At 42.3% G+C, this 20,871-nt stretch overlaps 5 protein-coding genes across 8 annotated transcripts in view; 1 reads left to right on the top strand and 4 right to left on the bottom strand.

Moving 5' to 3' along the window:
• LOC124410900 (ELAV-like protein 2) overlaps positions 1–7,329 on the bottom strand; it is a 33,762-nt gene extending 26,433 nt beyond the window's left edge. Inside the window, exon 1 of the mRNA XM_046889603.1 lies at positions 7,207–7,329. The gene's annotated coding sequence lies outside the window, so the exon portion shown is untranslated. The remainder of the gene's footprint in view (positions 1–7,206) is intronic.
• Positions 1,475–5,956, top strand: LOC124410899 (cytosolic carboxypeptidase 6). The gene is made up of 6 exons (XM_046889600.1): positions 1,475–1,556; positions 2,516–3,314; positions 3,382–3,585; positions 3,691–3,914; positions 4,054–4,261; positions 5,488–5,956. The coding sequence occupies exons 1-6, from the start codon at positions 1,538–1,540 to the stop codon at positions 5,786–5,788; spliced, it is 1,755 nt and encodes a 584-aa protein (XP_046745556.1). The 5' UTR covers positions 1,475–1,537; the 3' UTR covers positions 5,789–5,956.
• Positions 7,330–8,419: 1,090 nt separating the features above from the next.
• On the bottom strand, positions 8,420–12,256 carry LOC124411308 (MAM and LDL-receptor class A domain-containing protein 1-like). Its single transcript, XM_046890375.1, has 9 exons — positions 11,562–12,256; positions 10,904–11,483; positions 10,648–10,824; positions 10,133–10,559; positions 9,721–10,065; positions 9,423–9,644; positions 8,948–9,354; positions 8,593–8,758; positions 8,420–8,481 (listed from the first exon to the last, which is right to left on the bottom strand). Exons 1-9 carry the CDS (start codon positions 12,020–12,022, stop codon positions 8,435–8,437), a joined length of 2,832 nt encoding a protein of 943 aa, XP_046746331.1. The 5' UTR covers positions 12,023–12,256; the 3' UTR covers positions 8,420–8,434.
• An 825-nt stretch (positions 12,257–13,081) lies between these two features.
• LOC124411159 (serine/threonine-protein kinase Nek8-like) lies at positions 13,082–14,904 on the bottom strand. Its single transcript, XM_046890100.1, has 6 exons — positions 14,686–14,904; positions 14,496–14,586; positions 14,235–14,402; positions 14,009–14,169; positions 13,563–13,713; positions 13,082–13,417 (listed from the first exon to the last, which is right to left on the bottom strand). Exons 1-6 carry the CDS (start codon positions 14,742–14,744, stop codon positions 13,133–13,135), a joined length of 915 nt encoding a protein of 304 aa, XP_046746056.1. The 5' UTR covers positions 14,745–14,904; the 3' UTR covers positions 13,082–13,132.
• Positions 14,905–15,482: 578 nt separating this feature from the next.
• Positions 15,483–20,424, bottom strand: LOC124411157 (importin-9). Of its 4 annotated transcripts, none has more exons than XM_046890099.1 (13): positions 20,403–20,424; positions 19,398–19,763; positions 19,072–19,305; positions 18,622–18,991; positions 18,279–18,529; positions 17,875–18,133; positions 17,484–17,800; positions 17,171–17,390; positions 16,820–17,091; positions 16,329–16,737; positions 16,104–16,252; positions 15,944–16,016; positions 15,483–15,869 (listed from the first exon to the last, which is right to left on the bottom strand). In XM_046890099.1, the coding sequence occupies exons 2-13, from the start codon at positions 19,737–19,739 to the stop codon at positions 15,664–15,666; spliced, it is 3,102 nt and encodes a 1,033-aa protein (XP_046746055.1). In that variant the 5' UTR covers positions 19,740–19,763; positions 20,403–20,424; the 3' UTR covers positions 15,483–15,663. The 4 variants fall into 4 exon arrangements, with proteins under 4 accessions (XP_046746055.1, XP_046746053.1, XP_046746054.1 ...); XM_046890097.1 differs by having other exon boundaries at positions 20,270–20,406; XM_046890098.1 differs by lacking the exon at positions 20,403–20,424 and adding an exon at positions 20,182–20,276.
• Positions 20,425–20,871: the final 447 nt, after the last annotated feature.

Below are 20,871 nucleotides of genomic sequence, written 5' to 3'. Positions count from 1 at the left end.
TTGCGACTACCACGACTTTGAATTTCAAATTTACTTTTATTGCCATTTCCAGCTTTCAGTTCTTTATTTTCGTCACTACGCTTTCATAGCTCACGGTCTTTATACGCGACGGTGAACAAAATGGCCGCTACGCTGGGATTTATGTATACTTATACCGATGAGCTTTTGACCTTATAGAATAACGAAGCACTTACACTGGAATAGATTTGTACCCAGAACTAACAGAGGAAATTATTTGATTCAATCAGCGTCTAATCGATTGCAATTATTTCGTTAAATTATATTTATACTTGGTGTGAAATTTTATGTGAATTGACAAGTGTTCCTAAATTATAGCTTATTGATCAATACTTAATTAATTCTTTTCATCTGGGTTTACGCCTGAAATCGAAGATCTCAACTATATGTCGATCGAAAATGACATTGAAACGGAATGATAAACCAGTTTCTGAAATGCAATCACGTAATTTCCCGGCACTTGTCATAGCTCAGTCACATAATCGTACTGCGCGAAAAGCCCCAACAATATTTCCCACCGTAAAGCTTAAGCTAATTCGTACGGGCAAATCGAGAAGTCTTTGAACGGCCCTGAAGCAACACCTGTGAGGTTCAGAAGGGCAAATGACTTACGTTCGAGGGAGTCGTTCTCCATTCACAAAGTTATACAGCTCAGGAATAATCCAATAACGCTGTCGTTACTCGTTAGCTGATCGATAAAGTTCTTCAGCAGAATACCTAATGAGACAGTACGTAGGTTGCAGCGATGGATACGTGGCGAGTAAAATTGCCTGCAGACACACTCTCTCCCAAGGAAATGCTTTGCATATTTGAATAAAAATTCTGAATACAATACCTATCTGGCTGGTCCTCTTACTAAACCTTCGTTGAATCAACCTCTCCAACCATTTCCGTGGCTATTCCGGCTTAGAACCATGCATTCCCACGAATGGCTTGGCGCAATGACAACACCCCTTTTTCTCAACTCTGGAAGTCCTCGATTGCTGAGCGTACTATCGGAAAAACCAACCTACACAGCGTTTGAATTGAGATAAAAGATGTTAACCCTCTTTTTGTTACATAGAATTCTCTCGCAGTTTTACTCCGTTTCTTTCAAATGTTCGTCGATCGCTATTTAATGTCAGTTAATTCAGATTTGTTATGACTCTAAGAGTTCAAAACAATACGATATTTAGACAGAGAATTGACAAGAGGAAATAAAAACGACGCTATTATAAGAGCAATTATTCACGCTCTCCAATTCTTTCCAAGTATTCGGTGTACGTCTAGTAACGGAGTGTGGTGTTAAGTATTATGTATTAATATTTACTGGTCCGAATGTACTTAACATATCACGTCCTCTGTGCCACATAGTGTTTGAAGAAAGATAAGCAAAACGTTTAGCATTGCATGTATCGCGTTTATCGATTCAACAAAACCAAGGAAACAGCCGCGGTATCCAAAAGTGTCTCCAACTACGAACTTCTGTAGGCTTCTCCACCGCAAATTTCAGTTCCCTAAAAGCCACAGTACCGTCAATATGTCGGAAGCTGATACAGGTATGTGCTGATAACCGATTTTCAACTGTCACCTGATACCTCTTTATTATTCACCTCTGACCTCTCGATGTGTGCGTGTTCGCACTGCTGAATGCAATCTTCCAAGTGTCCATCTACCTGATGTAAAACCCGGCTTTACTCTGACTTCAGTCACGCGAGGCCTTATCAATATATACACAACGGTTTCCACTGTGCAAAAGCAGAGCCTGCTCAAAGACTATCGAATCGTTAAGCGTTTCGAGAATGGTTCAGAACACGACCTACGGAAGCCACACTATTGAATGGTCCTTAATAACCCTGCACAGTTGTTGTCCTTTTACGAAACGTCCACTTCGAGCGGCTCTTCATCAAATCTTAGAGACCGTAAGGCCGTATGCAGATCTTATCAGGCACTGGGCGAAATGACTTCCAATCTTGAAATGTCCTTCAGGAATCATGCCACGACTGATATAATTCCAGGGTCTTCCAGACTCCGGTAGAATTAATTTAATTAATCAAGAAAAGCAAATCTTTGCACGTCAGAGTTGTGAATTCGTCAGCCTTATAGCTCTCGTGTGTGGTATTACGATTTGATTAACCTTAGGCAAGGAATAGGTAATGGAAGTTAAGCTCGTCAGTTTTCGTGATCACGGAATTCCTTCAATGTCTGGCTCGTGTGTGAAACTAGAGTGTGGGTAACACGCCGTACGAAGTGACTTTTAGATTGGAAGCACGCAGGTATAATGCCGACTCGTTTCGGATCCCGCCCTCGCTTTAGTTTCTCGCCAATCGTCTTCCGCACTATTAGCTTGTTTTAGTTAGTAATCGTCAGTTAATCCCGTACCGATGGAGGGTCGAGATCCTCTTGAGCATACAAGCCTGTTTGGAAGAGCCGGTTGGAGTTTTCTTCCCCTATGATTTCCAGTACAACTTATTTTCCAACCTCGTTTTCATTAACATATATTCTCTTACTCTTTTAGATAGTGACGACAGCGATGCCGAAGGTGGTCTCGGTAATGTAAACAGGCTGATAATTCGGCCACCAGGCCACAGTGGAAAAGCCAAACGAGGACATCTTTGCTTCGACGCATCTTTTGAGACCGGAAATTTAGGGCGAGTCGATCTCATCTCAGAATTCGAATACGACTTGTTTATACGTCCAGATACATGCAGCCCGCGTCTCCGGTTCTGGTTCAATTTTACCGTAGACAACGTGAGGAGTGATCAAAGAGTGATATTCAACATAGTGAACATTTCAAAGTGCAAGAATCTCTTCAGCGTAGGAATGACACCACTGGTAAAGAGCTCTAGCAGACCGAAATGGCAGCGAATACCAAAGAGGCAAGTGTTTTACTACAAGTCAGTGCAGCACCAGAATCATCATATATTAAGCATAGCCTTCGCCTTCGACCGAGAAGATGACGTTTATCAGTTTGTACTAACCTATCCGTACTCTTACACACGCTACTTGAATCACCTGGAGAACCTTTGCACAAAGTGTACAAACGCGTCTGTCGTGAAGAAGGAAACTCTGACCTTGTCGATTCAGAAACGAAAAGTAGAACTTATATCCATAGCAACCGCCAGTGAAAACCAGAGAAAAGTTGTTGCTATCATGACCAGAGCACATCCCGGGGAATCCCCAGCGTCTTTCGTTTGCCAAGGACTTATGGACTTTCTTGTCAGCAATCATCCGATTGCAAAAGTTCTGAGAGACTACGTCGTCTTCAAGATCATCCCAATGTTAAACCCGGACGGAGTATTCCTCGGGAACTACAGGTGGAATAGATGAAGTACAGTCTATATACTCGCATGTCAATGTTTTTAACTATTTAAAAATCTCCAGATCCTCGGTGATGGGAATGGACCTGAACAGATCTTGGAACAGGATATCAGACTGGACACATCCAAGTCTTGCGGCGACCCGGGGGGTCCTGGAGAGTTTGGATAAAAATCCCACGGCACCTTTGGATCTCGTTCTAGATTTACACGCGCATACTAATGCCACAGGAGTTTTCGTCTATGGGAATACGTACGACGATGTTTACCGGTAAGTTTTCTGGTGTCATTCGTATTGAGACCAAAACGCCTAACCTTTGCACAACGAACCTCTTCCAAATGACTGTAAATTAATTTATGGCTGCTAGCCTCGTAGGTACGAACGACACACGGTCCTTCCAAAATTGTTGGCCCAACACGCCGAAGACTACGAAGCATCGAACACTATGTACAACCAGGATCCCAGTAAATCAGGCACCGCGCGACGTTACCTCTGCTCAATATTAAGCGACCGTGTCAACTGCTATACGATTCAAGTTTCGATGTATGGCTACTGCAGGAAAGGTAGTCCCGGAATTTTGCCCTATACAGAAGAAGGATGTATCCTTTTGGTTCGTTGATCTGACCGGCATTGATATCCATTTGCACCAAATGTTATCACGGGTAATTTATTCGCTCGAACACGCCTGATAGCATCGTTTAGAGATCCTTAACTTTAATGATGGTCTCATAACCGCAGACTACAGGGTAGGGCGCAATTTGGGCCGTGCTTTTCTCGAGTACTACAAGCTGACCGGACTAATTCCCACTGGATTACCTGATCAACCATCGAATAAACGCGGTCGTCAGTCCAGACAGAGACACCGTGTTCCGAGAGAGCCTCGTCCAAGGACTGCGAGGACAACGGCCCCTCTACACCTCGCAAGCATCCATGAGTACGGCATTCGGTAGTTATAGATTGACGATTTTTCAGGAGACCTTGATATATCTCGACGGAAGTAACTGGTACCAAGTCACGAGCATCCGCATGAATTTCTTATTTACTTATGGAAGGTTGAATATTATCATCTTATTCTATATTATAGTTCCCGGATTGAGTAATCCAGAGTATGGATTTTGGGGGGACGGAGGGCAATAAATTCGAGCTGCATGGGAATCGCGAGAGGGTTGATTAGAGGCGCGATCATCTAGGTGAGAATCGCGTGATGAGAAAGCCGATTAATCAATCGCAAGCGAATTGGGAATTATTGATCGGTTTATATACAACAGGTGGCTTTAACATCAAGCGTCAATCAGTTTGAAGAATCCTCAAGCTTATACGTGCCGTGATGACGCGAACTCGCGTTCTGCTTTGGCTGTCAGCTTTGATCTCATCAACGAACCACAGGGCCCCGCCTGTTTATCGGTTTAGTTAAAAACTCACTACGCTCTCAGTTATAAACTTATACAAGTGCACCTGGTTGCAGATGAAACTCAACTCAACCAACCGTTCAAGTCACGACTTTGACCATCTACCTATGTGCAAAGAGTTGTTGTACGAGTCTGCAAACACGAGGAAATGATTTTCGAATCAGGGTTAGTCGTTGAAATCATTTGCAACAGATCAGGTCATTTGATCAGACTGTGTCGGAAATGCTAAGAAACGGTTCGACGGTTACGAGCAGCTTTTATAGATAACGAAGATTTTTCCGGGGAATGATCGATGTTCTTCTGAGGAAATAAATTACCGATCCTGCAGCTAGTCGCGGACAACGAATCGCCGATTCGTAAAAAGTTGTTTCAGACATGACTCAAACTCAAAGCAACGGGATTTTAACGTTCCCGTTATTCAAGTAGCTTGATCGTGAAAAACAATTACAAGGATGCGTTCCGAAACTAGCTTCCAGAGCTGTCAACAATATTTTATCTCTTTTGCGCTGATGAGTTCGTGAGTATCATAGCGGCCCGCTGTCCTAGGGAGTTTTTTGCGCTGCCGGTTAATTTCGGAACGCACCTGTGAATCGGCGGTCAACTTCAGCATAGTGAAAAATCGAGCTCGTTGGAAGTTCGAAGGTGAACCCCAACCGAGAACATAACCTGTTACACTAACTTTGCGGTTACCTTGAAGCTATTTTGGGGATCGGGTAGAAGTTGGTCCTCGGGGTTAATTCCTTGACTCGTATTTACTGTTCAGGTATCTGCGCGAGGAGGTGGCTCAAGCTTTGTCCCGTACGCGGTACAGATCGATGAGTGGTACCAGGATGAACGCCGGCCCAGGAACAGCGACGGGTGCAGGAGGGCTGCCTCGCTACGCGAGATTTCGAAGCCCCGGGGCTCCAGTCGTCGGTTCTGCTATCACGCCGACAGAACCGCGACTGACTATCGTCGATTTCAACCAGTTAACTAGGGGCGGACTCGAGCTAGCCATGGGAAAGAACAAGTGTAAAATATCAAACCGCTCCCCGCAGCGGTACAGCAAACCGCCGAGAAGATAGCCGCTGGACGCGACTCCATTTTACCTACGCGATTCCGTGCGCTGAAAATTTATCTTTTTGTCCATTGTTGTACACCCTGTATTCGCATTTCGCTCTTTTCGCATTAATCACGGTTAATATTTATACCTACAATATACGCTTGTTGAAATCTTTGATACATTAATTTATACCTAAGATAACCTCAAATTTTTTTATCGCCTATCGCGTATTTAGTTATACCTGTAATGAACTTACTGTTTATAAATGATTGTCTCATTTTTCTATAACGTATTTATGTGTATATATATATATATTGATATAAAATTATCGTTATTATGTAAATAATTGTTGATCATTGTCAAATATATACTATAGTAATAAACAATCAGGTAACTTCTCCTCGATTATATTTTTCCTCTTCTCAATTCTTCTTCATTAATTTCCCTTCATTCGTATCCCCGCATTAATTTTCAATCGGCCGCGTGATCGACTCAATCGGCAACACTATGCAATATTAGAAATTTAGAAAAAAACTATCACCAGAAAGTGATGCGATTTTCTACACCTGCTATATCGCGGTTTCCATTTCTCAAAATTGCATGTATGTAGTACATACATACGTATCGTACTTTTGATGCATGATGGCGTACAAAGATTGAGGACCATGAAGAAGGAATTCAATTGAAGAGAACTCGACGAAAACCAACGGTAACAAAAATAAGAAGAACTATCGAATCACAATGTGTCGTGAAAATTTTAGGATCGATCGCGCGGCGGGATTGCGCGTTGGCAACGTTTTCTTTTTCTCCTTTAGCCATTTTACTGAAATACTTCTTCTCCTCCATTTCGACACTTCTCTTCCAACCGTTAATAATTTCTTTACTATGGGAACGTCTTTATTATTTTTCCCGATTCGTATGTATTGCATGCAGTACTACGATCGATGAAACATGTATGTATAATATAACATGCGTTCCGCGGCGAGGGTCTCAAGAAAACATGAGATTGAGATTCACAGGTGGCTATAAGCAGATACACGAACCGGAAAAACAGCTTTTCGAATTATTCTAACGGACCCAGTGGAAAGGATTTTCATCTACTGTCCACCATTTTCACTGTTCTCGAATTTCACTGTCAAAAACTATTGAACTAACTAAACGAGATTATAAAAAAAATCGGCAATCCTGCACGAGAGATCTACAAAACAGAGTGAATTAAATACAGATTGCGACTAAATATCCTCGATCTTAAAGAATTTGTCGATCTTGAAGAACATTTAAATGGGGATAAAAATAACATACGAAGATTGAGAGAAGAAAGTATACATCGAGAAGAAGAAAGAAAATATTACAATTATAATATCAATAATAACAATGGGAATAATAGTAATAATAACAACAACAATAATATAAAAGAAATAAATATTACTATACACATACCTGAGATGCGTTCGTAAAATTCAATCAACTCGAAGGAAGAATTGCACGCGTTTGTATACGTATATATATATATATATGTATATGTAATATATTTATCGCTATACAAATATATCTATATATAGCTATATGTATATATACATATTACACATATATATAGTATATATAGATGTATATACTGTGATATTAATATATATCTATATATATATGTATATATATATATATATCTACTATTATACGACGCCGCTAGTTCAATCAATTTGAATGAACAAATCAATTAATCAATCAATCGAATCAATCGAATCAATCTTGAACAGAACGGAACTAAAATGAAAGAAATGAAACTAGCGAAAGAAGGAGCAGACAAGCGGGGCCGTCAGCTTCTACCCCTGGACTTGACAGAACTATTTGCCAGGCTGGAGCGGCTCCCCCCGATTTTTCTCTTCCCTTTTTGTCGCCGCTCGGCATAATTCGGCTCGGTTCGGAACCGGTCGGGGGTTGCTCGAGGACCCCTAGCCGGGAATAGGGCGGTGGTCATTGAACCAAGTATATAGACGATATCTGCGTAGTCGGGGTGCGCGATAGAATCACCCTAAAACCCCGACTTACCCCTATTTTCACCTCCCCCCGAAACCTCCGTCGCTTCTATCCTCGCCTTCGTCGAGCTGCCGCCGCTCCTGCACCGAGTGTAATTTAAGGGGTAGGTGGGTATAAAGCTTCGGGGGGACGCTATAACATTGCAGAATCGAATTTTCGGGATAACTCCGTTGGTGAAATTTTTTAATCAAACCCCTTTTCATCGTCTCCTCTTCATCAGCGTTCTATTCACATTCGAAAAAAAATTTAAGAATTACTAATTAGTGGACCTTATATGTAAATGCTCTGTGCCAAATTGTCCGAAAATGTAACTTATAGTTAGAGATTAATATTGACGCTATATGTTGGCAGAAAATCTTTGCAGAAACGATCGGTGAATTTTTTTGTCATTTTACTGTTCTGGTATGAAATCTACGTTCAGCGTGGCAACTGGTGTATCAATAATCCCAATAAGTATACTCACAGATACTCACTTGATATAAAACGCGAAAATTCATTGCAAACGATTATTCAAATCTGAGGATACCGATATTAGGAAGTGTATTCACTTTTATTTTCGTTTCACCATATCGTCGATATAATTACATAATTGTAATTTGTTCTTTCCTGTGACTTTTTCATTCACGATTGAAAATCAATTCTCGTCATTCTTGATAACTGGCTGAGCACTTGCCGGACGAACTGTGGGATGAGTTACACAGAACAAAAGAAAATCGTTAGTTTTTATGTTTCTAGTGATTTTTCTGGTTCTTTTTTGTCACGGTATAGTTGAAATTTTTTCACGATACTTACTTGTACAAGCTTGAGGTTGGAACTTGATGTCGTCGACGGCGAATCCTCCGTTACTTGCACTGCCTTCGAGTACCAATCTGTAGGGTGAACGATTTTCAACGGTAACTTGAGCAGCCGTCCAAACTGGGCGAGGATTGTTGAATCCTTTGGCCGTAAGTGACCAGAGCTGAAAATTGTCGGGAAAACTAAAAGTGAGTAAATGTAAAGTCTATATAAATGATCCGCTCTGTCATTTGCATCGAAAATTATTGTTTTCCTAACGATTTGCAGTTATAATAAAAGAAGGAGAAAGTATTTCACTTGTATTATACGGAATTTGACCTGCTGAATGAAAAGAGCATCGTGCAGTAAATACCGGCTCTTTCCCGTTGTATCCGTTTCCGCTGCCATTTCCGTTCCCGTTTTCATCTCCGTTCTCGTCAACGGGCATCCTGATAACGCGTAGGGTGGTGGATTCCTCGACGCCGAAAGCGGCGAACCAGAATGTGAAACAAATAGCTTCCTGTTCGGTAGTTGGATTAATAATCGGTGAACGCAGCCGGACCTCGGTTAATTTTTGATTCGTGGTAAATATGTCAAAGAACACAAAGTCTCCGGTCGCTCCGAAGGTCTTGTCCAAGAGCTGGGCAGGCCGATGAGTCACGAAAGCCCGCTGCCAAGAGACAGTCCTATCGTTACCCGAAGAAGTGATATTCTCCCAGCCGCAAAGCCCTCTTTCAAAGCTGCAGTCTTCCCCCATGACAGTAGCACTTGCAGGAATAACTATGAAGAGCGGAAGTTTCATTCAAGGTGATTCAACTTCCGGAACGAGTCGAGAGACTTTCACGTACCTGTGCAACCTCCAACGTAGAACGCGATGTCGTCGACCGCCATGCTGCCGCTAGCTCTATTGGGTCCCCAAGTACCCTCAATTATAATGTTGAAATTCTTTTTCTCCTCGATTTTAGCCTGAGCGTAACTCCAAGTCGGTCCTTGATTGTTGTAAAGTTGCCAGATTGGCCTGGACTCGGACGAAGCATCGCCAACCGCCTGAACAGAGACTCTGAGCACACCTGGAATGCATCATGGAGTAGCAAAAGCCAGTAAGATCATATTCATCCCACACCTAAGTCGACAAGTTTCACAAACCTAAGCTAGGCCCGGTGGAGTCGATGAAGGACTCGAACATGAAGTACCAGAATGTGATACACAACGGGTCCTCCGAGCCCTTCATCTCTCTACTGATAAGCTGAGCCGTTCCTCCACCTCCGCTTCGAGATCCTCCTCTGGACCTTCCGAGGCCCAAGAAGAACTCGTTGCGTCTGCTGACGGTGTGTCCATTGCTGTAAGGCTTGCGCTGGTTTCTGGGACTCAGGACCTGGGTGGAGACCCGTTCCCATTCGACCCTGTCTGGATCGCGTGAGTTTATCCAGTCGCATTCGTCGACCTCGAAGGTACAGTCGCGAATGCTGGGTGCAGCGACTTGGGGTGATACTAAAAAAAAAACGACCATTGGACTTATCACGTTCTGCTGGGGGATTATAGTGGCGTGATTTCTCACCTGGACACGCTCCAGGCGTGAAGGCAACGTCGTCGATCGCGATGTCACCCATCGCTGTGTTGCCCACCGAAGCCTCGAACATTATTTGATACTCGTCGAGCGAGCTTATCGTCACCTCTGACATGAACCAGGCGTTTCCGGCGTTCCCGGTGAGTCCCCAGACCTCCTCAAGGTGGGCATCCAGGCTCCGGAAGTGCCGGACGAAGACCTTCAGGTATCCGATCCCGGAACCGAACATGTGAAACCAAAAGTGCATGCAGCTCGGAGTGTCTGGAGATGTCGCAGGGAAACTTGTGCTGAGGAGCTTCGCCGTGTCACCAGGCTTCCGGGGAAAACTTGAGTCAATGTACGCGTAGCCACCGGCGGTTGCTCTGTCACTGGAACTGTCCATTGCTGGTCCAGTCGTCGGGTTAGCACTCCCTCGACTCTGAGCCAGTTACCAAAATCTTCAAGGTAATGAATTCTGGTCTCCATAAAATTTACTTACCGCGGTCACAGTTAATGATGATACTTACAATTGTCCAGTCGAAATCATCCTCGGGATCGTTACTCCAGTCGCAAAAACCACCAGCGAAATTGCAGAATCCTACGCACGATATTCCCGGCTGCAACTCTATGTCGTCGATTGCTATATAGCCGCGATAAAGTCTGGACGGATCGCCAGCGTCGACTGGAACACCTTCAATCACAATCTGGAAGAACGAAATTAGATGAACAGAGCTTATCTCTTCATTCGATTTCCAAGGGTATTTCCATCAATTTTTTCCTCACCGAATGGATGTCCGGAAATGTGTAGAGGATACGAGCCTGTTGCCATACTCCTAGAGTGTAATAAAGCGCATGCCACAGGACCCTCTCTTCGGCGAGGCTGGTTGGTTGCTGTCTGGGTGGGACGACGAGGGTAGAGTTGTCATCGTCCTGATCGCTTTCAGTATCCCTCGTTTCCTTCTTGAAGGAATATGGGTCGAACCCCATGTGGAGCAGGACCCTCAATCCAGCAGAGCTAAGGCCATCCATGGCGTACTTGAAAGTGAAACAAGTCCCAACCACACCTGTGCTGCTCAGTTGCGGGCTGTGAAGAAGACCCCCAGGACTTCGGGGCTTCGAGTCCTTCGCGGGGGTTTGCGACGTCTCGAGAAAGGCGTAGCCGCCTTCCATGCTTCCACCCAAGGACGCGTCGACCGGAGGACCACCGAGCCAATTGGTCCCGAGTCCCGTTCCCCCTTTCCATTGTAAAGCACCGTCTCCATTCTGCCATTCGCACAGGGTCGGTCCGACGTTTGAACCGAATTCACAAAAGACTTCGTCGGTGGATGCGGTCGCTGGAGGAGGATCTGTCACCGGTGGATACCTTGAAAGTTTGAATGGAAAGAATCACCGAAATTGGAAGTATACATTAGTTTCGCAGGGTCAATAAGCAGCATCTTACCTCTGCGTGGAGGGATTTCTTTGGGCAAGGGTTGTGGGATTTGAGTTCTTGCGAGGCGTTGAGAATTGGGTCGTTGTCTGATAACCCCGGCCCGGAATATCCTGAGGTCTGATGGAACTTGGCCATTGCTTTGGTTCGATGTGTTCAACTTCGTCCGGAGGCTCTCGGGCTCTGTTGCGCTTCTCGGGGTCCAATTGGTTCACCGGAATTCTAGGGATGACGGGATCAATCGTGCCCAGCGGGGGCTGAATAGGAATGACTTCGCTGTCCAGTCCCACACTTTCAACTTCTTCAGCCCGCGTCGTTTCCATCCAGTTTGGAGTCGATTTTTCTACGGGCAATTCGCCATCGACACCGACAAGATCCACCTGCTCACCCAGTATCAATTCCCGACCACCAGCTGGGTACCAATTTGCGGTGAGAACTCTCGAGAAACAGCAGATCAGCACTAACAGTCTCATCGTTATTCGATTGTTTAGTTGAATCTGTTAATCTCAATTTGCATTAGAGACCGGAATAACACTGATTTGTTTGAACGATGACCAATTCGTCAAATTTAAGACAATTGATTGTCACCGCATCCTTGAAACATTCACAAACATACACTGGATTTTGATTATGCAACTTGGTCCAACTACTGCAGTTACTTTATCAGAATTCTTCTATAAACACAGCGGAGCACACCGGGTAGACATACGACTCGGACGGAGCGCTGATACCCAATGGAAAGTATATAATGGTACAAAATCGTGTGTTATCGAACCTATGTGGTTATCCGGTCTTCACTTCCGGCCGTCATGCATCGTCCCCCCGTAACGTTCGGGTCCGATACTCGCATGCTGGATAGACAATAGATCACCGCATACATTGTTCGGGGGATAGGCGCATACCTATCCTACTCATGGCACCATAATACGAAGTGCAAGCATCGTCCGCGTGGAGGTTTAATTCCGTAATTCCGTAACAAATTTCCCTGGGATTTTCTAGTCCGCGTGAAAAGGATCCCAGGTTTAAATCTGTAACGGTACTAAACTATGCTTTTCCTGTAACGGTAACAAACGTACCGCTTGTTATGACAATAAAATTATATGGAGTAATTTTTGTTCACTGATGCCACTTCGCTAATTTGGACATCGATTTTCGATTTTTTTTCTCACATTGAGAACAAAGTATACTGAATACTACGCTCGCCATTCTTAGCTACTACGAGCTTGTATCCGGCTTTGTGGCATTCTGTATTGTTCGTGAAACAAAAGCTTCTGTGATATCAGCGCAGAATAATTAATCAATTGCTACAATGGGGTATGATCAAAATGGCATGCGGTTACGATTCGTTTTTTTTTTTAATGTCGATATTCGACTGTTAGACTCTTTTGAAAATATTTTTAAGAAAATTCTGGACAATGGATCTCTCGCGCGGATAGGTGCCAATTTGAATTGTTCATTACTTATCTGTTATTCAATTTTTATTTTGTACGATAAAAAATAGCACCTCAATTTTGTATCCATAGGTGCACTTATTTAAAAACTAATTTTTTTACAGATATAAAACATTTCCATTTTCAGATTTTCTAGTATTTTTGAAAGTATTTTGTAAACGGGTTCATTTCGTTCAAATTTTGCGATGCTCCACGATGGTGAAGCTCATTTGAAACTGCGACGCGTCCGATATTAAGATGAACACGAATCACATACTGGACCAAGTAACGACATAGAAGAAGCTGATCTGTTTTGGGGCGATATGCTGGGTTTCTTCGGAGCATTTTTGATACCAAATTCACAACTTCCGGCGAAGTATTTGCTTTTAAGGGCTGAATCTTAGAGTTACACACAGCCTCAACCAAGTTTTTAAGGTTCTGAAATTAATAAAATAGAAGAATAATATAAATTTGATCAATGTTAAAAAATAAATGATTTTCGATAAGAGATAAAAAGTTTAAAAAATTTCAGAATCATAACATAAATCAAACATAACAAGGAAAACATAAATTAAAGATGTACCGTGGCTTGAAATGGAAGTTCGTTGGTGACCATCCAGTACAGAATAGCACCCATGCTCCAAATATCACATTTGAAATCGCAAGGCTCTCCTCGTAGCATTTCCGGAGCCATGAAGTAATAGGATCCTGCAAGCGTGGCGGATCGTAAAGTTCTGTAATGAAATACAGGAACATAAAAAAGAAATCACGGCTGAACAGTGTAAACCACAGCTGGCAACAATCGATCATACGTATGTAGCTGAATTTCCAAAGCCACATTTTGAGTTCCTAGACTGTCGTTAAAGGTAAAATTGTGACCAAACAATTCTTGCTATCGTCTTGTTTGGCGTGGATAGGCTCTCGATAACTGACGAGTGTCAAAGACGATAGTATGGCCGAAATATAATCGGAAGCGAGTACATCAACGACAGCCATGTTTGTTTTTTGTTAACTGCACAAAACTACTACCCTTGGATACTCTTGGATACTCCGAAGTCTCCTATCTTCACAATATCACCCAGGCGACCAGTTAGCATGATGTTTTCCGGTTTGAGATCACGGTGTAAAATTTTTTGCGAATGAATGTGATGAACGCCCAAAGTTACTTGCGAAAATAGGTAAAGAGCGTCCTGCAAAAAGGAGTATTATAAACAGAAGCAAAGTATGACGGCACGCCTCAATTTGTGGTAGGCACCTCGTTTTTCAATGGACATCTTCGCCTCTCCAAAAGATCTCTCAGCGTACCACGACTAGCATATTCCATCCGAATGTAAATACGACTTCCCTCAGTCCAGGCATCGTGATATGCAATAATATTCGGGTGTCTCATTTTTTGCAAACAGTGAATTTCGCCGAGGGCCATCTATTCGGATACAAATTATAAATGTATATTTTTTTTCATTTTGTAACAGAAAATAATCACGAAGAAAAAATGTATGTCAAAAATTATGATAACTTCATATGTCGTTTTCGCTTTTTGACTGACATCCTGCTCCTTGATTACAAAAGTTTTTCTATCCTTCCGTTTTCTAACCAGGTGAACTTTTCTGGAATGACAACAAGAAAGTCTGTAGAAGGATATCAAAGACTATTTGGCATCAATTAGTACCTATCGTACATAATTATTTTCACGGCTGATTACTTACCCAAACGATCCACTGCCCAGCAAAGCTTCGAATTTATAATCGGTTGTTCTTGCAGTCATTTTAAAACGCCGTATTTTTAGGCATAAATTATTTGCATCGCCCTACTTCTATACACACATTATAAATACGATATCCACAATCACAGCTCAGACTATCCTTTGCGGAATGTTTACAAACTCTACGAACTCACCGCGACACTTTCTGCCCGACTAATCCGCGGATTGTATTGAAAGCGGATGACGATGGGCCATCATAACACGACGCAGAGTGAGAAAGAATGTGTCATTGAAATAAGGAAAAGAATAGATCTGTAATCTATTACAGTTTTTATTATACCTTCTTAACGAAATTGCTTGGTTAATACGATTTATCTATCGTATCGAACTGAATTCGTTGAACAAATCTTATTAAAAAATATAATATTATTTAGAAAACTAATGATATTGATATTAATGGTAATAATTAACTGTTGTTCAGTCGCCAACCCGAAAATTCCGCACCAACCGCGTTTACTGGAAGAGCTGGATAAAAAGAAAAATATATCTGTACGCATAGGCGTACCAACATATGCAACATATGTGTAACGACACTTCTAGCTTTATGTATGCGAATTATGATGAAGAAAGTCGAGAGCCTCGATTGTAGTTAGGTTATTATAGATAATGTACAAGTTCTTAACTACAAACTCTTCTTTACCTTAGTACAATTACGTGTAACATTGTATGTATAAATAAGATAAATTTACATTCTCTGATTATATACTCAGTATCGTTTCAATCGTATTGAGTAACTTTTGACGTATGGACGTAAAGGAGCCCGCTCAAATACTTCTTTACATTTTACATGGATTATACTGAATCGCATATTACAGGCTAAAATATACAGCAGCGTTATAGAACGTCAGCGATGCGCGTATGTGCCGATCTGGAAATCTTTCTTCTAATGCATAATGTCACCGGGTTTTAACTTTTATTACAGCTAAGAGAATATGGGACTAATGTTCATGCTCGTCAACGCTCTTCGCTCCAGCACATTAAGATGTTGATAAAAGGCCGGAAAACAGTGATGCGTCGAAAAATTCAACAGGAAATCGCGCAGGTACTGGCTCAAGTTAAGATGGTAAACCGGGTCGTTCTTCAATTCCGGATCCTCGTCTTCGTCGTCGTCATCTTCGGCATTGATTTCTGCGGTAAGCATTTCAATATAGCAAGTTGCAGATAGAAAACAAGCTTTGGTTGTTTTGAATTAAGTAACTTACGTAACAAATTCACTTCGTTTCCAGGATCCAGAAGCTCTTCTTGATCATCTTCGTCCTCATCCTCGTCAGATTTCTGAAAGAAAAAAAAGATACTGATTATCAGCAAACCACTTTTATTTGAACAAATACGCAAATATTGAAGGTATCAGTTTCTACTTACGTCTATGCCTTGGGTAGCGCAGACAGCCTCCATGTCGTTTGATAATTCAGTGATAATGACTTTAAAAATTTTTACCAGGAGAGGTATCGTCGTCCATTGATAGGGTTGTGATTGAGCTTTGCTTCTTGTCCTAACTCCGTCCTCCGTCCCTGTACATGAAAATCTTCAATGTTACGAAATTTTTGTATACACAGTATTTTTTTACCTGCTTCGTATCAACTTTACCTGCGAATATTTGATCCCCTTTTACGGTGATTTCGTTGAGTCGTGTGTCGTCGTGGGTGACGCCATGTTCGAGAATTTTGCATAGTGCCAAGGTCGCAGTTTTGCGATCGTAATTGCCAAAGAACAAATGCTGTCTGCATACCCATTCGGACATAACAAATGCCAGAGCACTCTGTCCCGTTGGCCCGGGCACAGTGGACAAAAAGTTAAGAACAGCGTCAAACTCGGTGTTAATGAGATGTGCGTAGACCATTAACAGACTCTGTACAACCGTCAAGGTCTCAGCACGCTGCATTTTGCTCAACACTGCCTTGAGAAGAAGATCTATATTCTCGCCCAAAGTATTTCCAGCTTTTCTTATCAACGTTGTAACCAACTTGCCGACAAATGTTGCCGTGAATTCGCTGGACTAAAGAAAGTGAAAGAAATATTTATAAGATTATTAAAACTTTTGCCAAGGAAAACAAATTCGACTCTCCAGTCTTACACACCTGAGGATTTAGCAGCTGTGCCACTATTTGCAAAATGTAATGCAGCCCGGTCTGTCCATCGCTGTCCCTGTGGCTAATGACTTGTTGCGCAGCCACCGATAGATATGTTCTGATGACTTCGCCGCCACTCTGCAAGGTCGCGTTGTCATCGGAACTAAGAACGCAGTGACAGGAGGCAGGAAACGCGCTCTCTATCAAAGCGTTGCTGAGCGGCTGAGGTGAGTGCTGAACGAGGACTTGAAGAACGTCAAGGGCGATGCTGCGAATTCCCTCTAAACAGAGTGAGAAATCAGTTAGATTTCAGACTCGTTTTATCAGTTGGTAAGGGGTTCAAAGACACCGATTGATTACCATCTTTAGATTTGTCAATCTGACTGACATTCATCATACTGACGAGCGTTGGTACGAGCCGCGTTTGTAGCGGCCCGATACATTCGGGGTTCAATGTCAATTCTCTGAATATTTCCTGACAGACTCCAAGCACAACGCGGTCGCTGTGAAATTTGAGAAAAGCCGCTATAGTTAGCGGACATATTTTGTTCTCCACTGAGGCGGTGAAGGCTTGGTCAATCTGTAAACAAGTGAAAGGAGGTAAAACGAAACTGAAACTAAACATTTCTCGATTTTCTATATTTCAAAAACTGCACTCAAGTCGACTACTGACCGAAACCAAAATGGCAAAGCTCTCCAAAACGATGGTGAGGACCTCTGCGGACATCTGACTTGCCAGATTAAACAAGCCTTGAAAAAGAGCCGGCAAGTGGGATCGAAGGATGTTCTGGTTGCCGTTGTTGCCCTTGATGAAAGCGTCGCAAAACCAATAGGCGGCTTTCACGGCACTGATTCTGATACACGCCGGCTGATTTTCTTGCAATCCATTCACGGTGGCTTCTAGAAAACGCGACGTCATTTCCGGTGGCATTTGTTGAGCGTATCGTCCGCCGAGACATAAACATCGACCCAGTAACAGCGGATGGGAAGCTGTGAACGAATTTTAGTGAATACCTTTATGCTGTTGAGGATGGTTATGCCACAAGGAGTACTAATTTAATTACCAGAATTATTTAGATCAGCCAGTACGACGTTCTCGAGAAATGCTACAATGTCAAATCGCAGGATTCCCGCCTGTTGCTGTTCAACAATAGTGTCTTTTGTAAGAAAAAATGCTAGGATCGAAGCTTCGTGTAGTTTCCACCAGTTCTGGGCCACCCTTTCGTTTCCGCTTACTCGCATTGCATTTCCTGCCTCTATTTGCTTCGTTATGACATCGCATAATGCATTGGCGGCTACTTCTTCCGAGTGATTGACAATCACCTGTAATTACAGCTGAGAAGATTAGAAATGAATTTTTTGCTGGGCTGAACGTTTGTTCGTAAACTGTTTTTGAAAGTTTTGTAAATCAACCAGATAAATGGATCATTTTTAAAAATACTGTACAAGAAAATGTGAATATACTCACAAGTAGAAGATCTTGTGCCGATATACGAACGCTGTAAGCGAAAGCATACTGTTCCTCCTCTTCCACAAACTGGCTGGGATTGTTGGTCCAAAGTTCAATTTGTTCGTCAGTTATTTCCATAAAAATTATTAAATAGTAGAGTAGTTGGGGTAGCAGATTGTCGACAAGACTTGAGAACCTGTGGTAGTCGACCAGAGTGTGAATAAAATCGAAAATAGCGATAACTAGATTATTAAAATTGATTATCTCCCCTGGAAGAAGATAAAACAATTGTTAAAACACAATTCCTACTATAAGAGGTTTAAAATTACACAAAGGATCAGAGGTAGAAACTTATTCTTACCATCAGAGTCGACATCCTGGCTTTCGATATCTCGACCACCGTTAACGGTTTCTTCTTGATAAACTTTTGCACTGTCCAATAAAGTCTCCCAAATCGGTGGCAGCATTTGAGGCAAAAAGTTTGAAACGTATTTGGGCATTCTTGTTACTAGCATATAAATAGCCTTCACAATGTCAGTCTTCAGCCCGTTGTCGCTCGTCAAACCATTTTGGACCCTTAAACTCTGTATAAATTTTTCACAGAACATCGGAATGACTGGCTGAAGATACTGCTGAGTGAAGCCTTTTTGATAAACATCCGTAGCCGCAATCAGTGTACCAATGGTTGTGAAAATTTCAACAGCTCGGCCACGAATCCTCACAGAGTATTGCTGAAATAAGTTTTGAAATATTGTATGTAAAAATAAATTCATTTGATAAATCATGCGTGTACAATTACTGTTGTCATTACATTTTCCCCTTGGAATATTCTGTACATCTCCTGCAGGATAACGGGGCCGACATTTGGCAGCTGAGTGTCTGTGAGATCACGAGTAAACTCTGTTAAAACCCGCATCGCTCCATGAACTGCGAACTCGCTGTCTCCGCTGAGGCAGTTCACGAGTATATCAAAAAGACCAGGCCAGTTTTCTGGCCAATCCCAGTGCGCAATGGCAGATATTGCATAGGCAACGGCTGTCCTCACCTGAAGATGAAAAACAGGAACGACAAGATTATTCAAACATGATTTCCAATAGCTTGAGACGATAAAATTTAACAATCGAAATTGCGACAAACCTTGCTGATAGACTCTCTTAGTCCAAGAGGTAACAGTTCCTTGATTTTCTCCTTAGTTTGTGACTTGATTTCCGGTGGCCTGAACTTCTCTGCCAGAGAACACCAGTGCGTTTCGACATACTGTTTCAAGATCACAGAAGCCAATTGTCTTATGGCTAATTCACCATTCGGATCTACGACAAACTCTGTCAAATGTATACCGAATTCTTCTGTAACTTCCAGGGCTTGAATTCGCTGCTCAGCTGCCTGTCTCGTCTCCCTGTGAGGCGACAGTATCCCATTAAGGGTCTCGTACAGTGCCTCCCGCAGGGAGCCCTGAACGTTACCGATACCGATGCTCATGGTCGATTCCAGGTTGCTTTTTTGCTACACGTAGAGAAGATAAAAGAAATTTTAAATTAAAGTTGGTATTAATTAAATATAAATAAAGTGATTTAATGAGTGGAACAGGTGTTTGATGCTGGAGCTAACACAGAACACGGTAGGTGATTGTTCTTTAAAAAACTTAGCAAGTTAGGAAACTCAGGGTTTGTTCGACGGCATAAAATGTATTTTGTTACGTTTGTGGTAAATTTTTGAAGTGAAAATTTGAAATCAGCTTCTCGTCAAAAGGTTTGTGAATATATGTACAAATAAACGAATGCAATGGGAAGCAGTTCAAACTTGCAATTTGTAGGTTATAATTCTTTATCGGCATTCAGAAGTACCGGCAAAGTTCGATATAAAAATACACAGTCAGATATTAAATTTGTTGTATGACGAGTCAATTCAAAGTCAGAAGTACCCTATTCTTTGTGTACTAAAATAAAAACCAAAGTTTCGCTACTGCGGAGCGGTGATTGCCGAGCATGTGGAAAAAAGCGTGTGCTTACCCAGCCGCTTTCGGTGTTCAACTGTCTAGTATGCTATATTTATGATATTATGAACATTAAGAAAACGAGCATTGTTTCAACGACACTGCATTATGTCCTGAACAATTAACTACGAATCATTGCTATCTCATACTTTGTGGTAATTTATTAAGAAGAAAACTGAGCGGCAACGAACGTCACAAGGAGAAAAATTTCAATACAGTTTACGAAAAACTACAGATTATCGGGCACATCACAATATCGTACACTCGGCGATGTTCATGTTGTAAGTCCCAAAGTCGTTGCAACCACTGATCTGTTAGCGCTATCTAGACAGTGGCAGAGGTACTAAGCTTCACCTCAATGCGCTTACGTTCGCAAAAACTTTGAGTTTTGTGTAAAGGAATGCAGAAGTATGTGATACTTTACATAACTACTAGTTACGCAAGCGTACAATTCAGATAGTGCGTAGATCAGTAATGCGCAAGGCCTGTGGCAGCTCTATTTCGGCCCTATTCGGTCCTGTCACGTGATCCGTAGGAAGTTGATTTGAAGATTGGAAATTCGAACGTGTTGTCACGTGACCGATTTAAGGGATTTTTACTAAAGTCAGTCTCATTCCT

This window comes from Diprion similis, chromosome 10 (genome assembly GCF_021155765.1).
Source record: "Diprion similis isolate iyDipSimi1 chromosome 10, iyDipSimi1.1, whole genome shotgun sequence".
NCBI classification, from domain to species: Eukaryota; Metazoa; Arthropoda; class Insecta; order Hymenoptera; family Diprionidae; genus Diprion; species Diprion similis.
The sequence above is the reverse complement of the archived record's forward strand: the minus strand, read 5'-3'. Positions and strand labels throughout refer to the sequence as shown.